The 5,314-nt window shown below is 44.6% G+C and overlaps 1 protein-coding gene across 2 annotated transcripts in view; it reads left to right on the top strand.

The window, feature by feature from the left end:
- The first annotated feature begins 364 nt into the window (after positions 1-364).
- fbln2 (fibulin 2) overlaps positions 365-5,314 on the top strand; it is a 34,184-nt gene continuing 29,234 nt past the window's right edge. For both annotated transcript variants that reach the window (XM_019877321.1, XM_019877320.1), the window contains exons 1-2: positions 365-468; positions 2,789-4,100. In XM_019877321.1, the coding sequence (XP_019732880.1) occupies positions 2,864-4,100 (1,237 nt within the window). In that variant the 5' untranslated portion in view covers positions 365-468; positions 2,789-2,863. The remainder of the gene's footprint in view (positions 469-2,788; positions 4,101-5,314) is intronic.

Genomic DNA, 5,314 nt, shown 5'->3' with positions numbered 1-5,314 from the left:
ACCCTGAAGATGAAAGTATCAAACAACATAGAGAGAGGTGCGTGAATGGTTCGGTTTAGTAGGCCTACTTCCAATCAAATTTTAGAATGCAGGTAAAATACCGAATTTGGCATCTATTTAATCATCGTCAATAAATATAGTTCGATTGAGAGTGAGCTTGCAATTATATTTTTCTTCGAATTCCTGCATCTTAATCAGGGTCTTTAAATTGTCCGCTATTTTGAGTTGCAGACCCTAGTGACAGAAATCAGTGCAAAGCGTTGCCAGGAGTAGACTTGTTGCTCAGCCGTGTCCCTCCCGGTTCCCTCCCTCCCTCCCCCTCGCCTCTCTCTCCCCTCGCCTCCCCTCCCTTAATAAAAAAAAAAAGAAAAAAGGCGAGGGCGCTCCCTGTCTCGGAAGTTGAGCTCGCTCACATTTTCACGCGCAAGTTTCTTCCAGCACGGCAGCTCTGCAGTTATCGGGATCAAGGTTGGTGGAAACAGCCCATGCACCGCGAGATATGTCGCGTTTTGCGACGGGATTCGAACAGCAATGCGGGGAAGTACTGTACTGTACCACCCTGTTAAATTCCATGTCGTTATTGCATGCTTGCTTCTGAAGTTGTTATTAGCGCTCAAAGGTTCTCTGCATCACAGTCTGCGCGGTATGTAACATTTTCTTATCATAGAGTTTCCTTCCATATATGCATTTAAATGATCTTATTACCCGTCGTGTAAAATTCCCTGCCTGCATTTTCAAAAAAATGAACATCGTGCGATACATGTTTGGGCATATGAAAAGTCAAAACAAGGTTTGCACGTGAGGTTGTGAGCGTGTCCCCACGTGCACGCGCGCTGGATCTACCGCGGGGTTAAGGTTCAGCTTTTGGCCCCGCAGGACGGCAGAGAAAAAACACGCTACCCACAATTTGACGTTCATTTCACCTGATTATCCCCCAAAAAATTAAGAGCTTTGAATACGCAATGCAGCGGGTGTTTTTTTTTAGATCTTCTTTCACCACAGTAAAGGGCCACGTGCCTTTTGAAGGCAGGAGATCTGCTAAAATAATCTTGTACCCGCTGTGCACAAAGACATCATTGATTCCCTAAATGGTCCTGCAGCAGGGCACTTTGTATGTTCCACAGTGGCTGAACGTAGTGAAACAGATGTTACATATTGACATGAAAATCCTTTTACATGGATACATACTGTCACGAGAGGTTCGGATTTTTGAGCCCTCGTTAAATTCACCACATTCCCACTTGTTGTCTAAAAAAAAAAAAACAAAAAACTGCACTGTATGTCGTGTGTGCCGTGGCGTTTAAAAACTCGGAGTTCTTCCAGAATCTCCATGCTTCCATATCAATGGACATGGCTGTTTCGGACACTTGTCACAACTATCTGTTACGTCTTATACGGCCACCAGGAACTTGTGAAATGAGACCGTTGAAAACATTTGCGGCAGGAATATCGACAGCTATGACCAAATGTGTATTTTATGATGCACATCTCTTCAAATGAGGTGTCACAGGTGTCTTGTGTAGCCCACGCAACGACCAGCAGCTGGTCTTCAGAAGGCACTCGGATTTTTAGTCACAACACCTTTGCTCACTTTCTAAACGTGCTCCTTGCCTACCTGTAGAGCAGTGGTCCCCAACCTTTTTGTATCACGGACCAGTTGAGACACATGCTCTTTGCAAACTGGTAATCTTATTTTTTTTTTTCATTGCTTTTCTATTGCCAGTTTTAAAGCACACATTTTTAAGTTATGATTCAACATATGGCTTTAGCATCATTGCTACTTGTAATGTGACTGCTCAAAAGAGGACACGATCGATTGCTGCTTTCATCCAGTGGTTGCCGGCTAGTTATTTGCGAGCAAACTGTTTACGCAGGCAGGCTGTGCAAATTCTGCTCGTATTTTCATGTTTTCCGCTTGATCACTTGGGTGCTACTTGTTCAAATTATTCAACAGGTTTTTCTCGTATTGCCTTGTTTTTGTCGACATACCATGCACAACAGCTTCCTCCTCCATGTCGATCTGGAAATACCGCTAGTGGAAGAACTTCTCTTGCCAAAATAGTTTCGGCTTCGGAAATCATGGCTAGCCAGCAGCTGCGCGTCCAGGTGTACGTTTGTTCAATTTGTTGCGATTATTTTCTGTTTACTGCTTTTTCTTTCATTTATTGGCGGATTCTGATTATTTCAATTTGCAAACGAATGTTAGAAGGGGCACTCGGCTCGGCAAGAGTCGCACACATTTCCGTCACATCTGAGGGCGTAAATTTGCTCACAACTCGCAGGTGTGTCTCTGCGCGGCCGGTCCCAAATGGGTCTTGGCCCGAAACCGGTCCGCAGACCGGTGGTTGGGCTGTCGACAATCCACATATGAAAACATCTCAGATAGCAAATGCAAGTATATATTGCTCAGAGAGTTCAGGACTTAGAACATGTCTTGATGTGTGTGTGCTGGCCTTTTTTGGTGAACGTTTATTGAAGCAATTTAAGAGCTGAGATGTTGCAGGGAGAAGCCAGCCCAATGATTTGTTGCGTCCTAAATGTTTATGTTTTTCTTCTGTTTTACAAGCGGCGATGATTTTTGCTGTGTTATTGTCATACATATATCCCCTTGAGGCGTACCTTTTGTCTGACTTTCACATGCGTTCAAATATAAACTACGGCTTGTAATCCCCACGGTACAAAAATGTAGGCTTAGAGAAAATATTTGACAGCCTCTTAAAGTTCATGATTGTGTCAAAATAATGTTTTGGGGGGGCTATTAATATGTCCCAATTTTTCACTTCTACAGGTCAATTGAAACACGTTGGGTTTTGTCTGGAATCCACCTGGAAAACCAAGCTTGACTTCTACCTATACACACAATATGAATGCACAGAGATTTGTTTTGTGTTTGTGTTGGGTGCTGCTGTGCACTCACACATGCCTTAGCCAGAAGGACTGCACAGCTGTGGACTGCCCACTTCTGCAGAACTGCATTGAAACCGTCCTAGATGCAGATGCCTGCTGTCCCACCTGTAGACAAAGAGGCTGTTCCTGTGAAGGTTACCAGTACTACGACTGCGTCCAAGCGGGCTTCCGCAAAGGGAAAGTCCCAGAAGGGGAATCTTACTTGGTGGATTTCGGAAGCACCGAATGTGCTTGTCCTCAGGGAGGAGGGGCGATAAGTTGCCATTTTATGGAGTGCCCCGAAATTTCCCCTAACTGCATTGATATTTTACAACCTGCAGATGGATGCCCGCAGTGTAATCAAATTGGTTGTACCCATGGCAATAAGAAGTTTGAAGCAGGACACACCTTTCAGATAGACCAGTGTCAGGTTTGCCACTGTCCAGATGAGGGGGGCAAGCTCATGTGCTCGCATGTTCCTGGTTGTGACCTCCAAAGTGTTAATAAGCCCACACAGGTTGCAACCCCCGAGAACAGCAAAGCCTTGAAAGACCCTTACAGCCGTGCCTCTGGAACCAAGTTAGTGCTGGGAAAAACTCTCCCACTGTATAAGCCAGATCCACCCAGTTTTGGCACCGAAGACTATGACGACTCACAGACTGAGCCGACATCTTCCCCGAGCCAAAATCTGGCGCAACCAACGACAGTTCCACTCGCTTACCCTGCATCGAGCTCCACCTCAAATGATGACACAAGTGGCGTTCTGAGGGATCCACAAAAAATATTGGACCCGGAAAAAAGCGTTGAGGAGGTTGTCACGCGGACCCAGCATCCAACCATCACGACGACTCTCAAATCAACATCAGCGACAACACAGAAAGTGAGATCACAGCAAGAAAGTGAAGGAAACACCACTACAAGACCGGTGGCAAACAACACGGATCAGAGGCATTTTAGCCTCCACAAAGAGAGTCAAGTTAGCCTTGTCAGGAATGATGACATAGTGCGTTCTGGCAGCCTTAATGAACAAGAACGAGCCTCAATGGAGCACGGGCAAAGTCCTGATGAGGAGGATCGGGGCTTGCAGACCACGTTCCAGCTCCAGCCCACCAGAATGACTCCTGTCAGGATGAGGGAGGATGGAGAGCAGCCCCAAAGACAAACTCAAAACCTCTCCAACTACCAACATCAGCATGTAAACAGAGAGATAGAAGGTAAGTCTTGTTTTCCCTTTTCTCTTTGTCTGTTGAAGAATATGACATGTCGATAAATGACCTATGTGCAAAATACAATGTGGCCATTTTGAGCACCAGCAAGGACAATGTGGGGTTGCAACTATTGTGACATATTCATGTGGCACATGCGTTGTCTCACATCCTGTCTTTTAAGGGCGAATTCATAATCACTCTGTTCAAACTGGTTGTGATCTAAGAAAAGCCAAACAATTGTGCATGGAAAGTGTGTTTGCCTCAGATAGCATTTATCTACTGATGGCTGAAGTGGAAAAAGATTTAGGTGGTGATTGAAGATGAATTACACTCATGAGTAGGGATGGGAATCAAAAATGGGTTCTTTTTGTCAACCAGTTCTCAGCATAGTGGCCCCTGCTATTTGTTGGGGATCGGGACTGTGCGAATAGCAAAGGTCCACGTGTCATAGACCAGTGGTCCCCAACCTGTTTTTCTTCACGGACCGGTTGAGACCAGTAAATGCTATTCGCGGAACGGCAACTTTTTTTTTTTTTTTTTTAAATTGACGGTTTTAAAGCACTGCTACTGACGACAAAGATAGTGATAGACTAACTTAACACAACAATTTTTTTTTCATTCGTTTCAAACACTGTTATTCTACTGTACAACAAATGTCGGATAAAATAAAATAACACATTGAACTACTAAGAAATGGACCAATCAGGAACCATAATTATGCCTTATAATGTAAACATAATAATTTTTAAGTTACGATCCTACATGCGGCGTTAGCATCATTGCAATTTACAAAAGATGACACGATGGATTGCTGTTTTCATCCGGGGGCTGCCGTCCAGTTACGAGCGACTAAACTGCTAATGTTTATGTGGGCAGCCTGTGCAAAAACTCTGCTTGCATTTTTCATGCTTTCTACTTGATCACTTGATGCTACACACCAGCTTCCTCCTCCACGTCACTCTGGAGATACCGCCAGGAGAGGAACTTCACTTGTCAAAATAGCTTCATCTTCGGTAAACATGGCTGCCCAGCAGCTGCGGCTTTAGGTGTTGTTGTTACGACTACTTTCTGTTTACTGCTTCTTGTTTCATTTATTGGCGGATTCAAATAATTTCAATTTTCAAATCAATGTTAGAAAGGGGACTCCGACTGGCTTGAGTCGCGCACATTTCCGGCATGTCTGATGGCTTAAATATGCTCACGGTTCACAGGTCAGTCTC

The sequence above is a fragment of the Hippocampus comes genome, unplaced genomic scaffold (assembly GCF_001891065.2).
Source record: "Hippocampus comes isolate QL1 unplaced genomic scaffold, H_comes_QL1_v1.1 scaffold167, whole genome shotgun sequence".
Classification (NCBI taxonomy): domain Eukaryota; kingdom Metazoa; phylum Chordata; class Actinopteri; order Syngnathiformes; family Syngnathidae; genus Hippocampus; species Hippocampus comes.
Note: the sequence above shows the minus strand (reverse complement) of the source record. Positions and strands in the feature narration are given on the sequence as shown.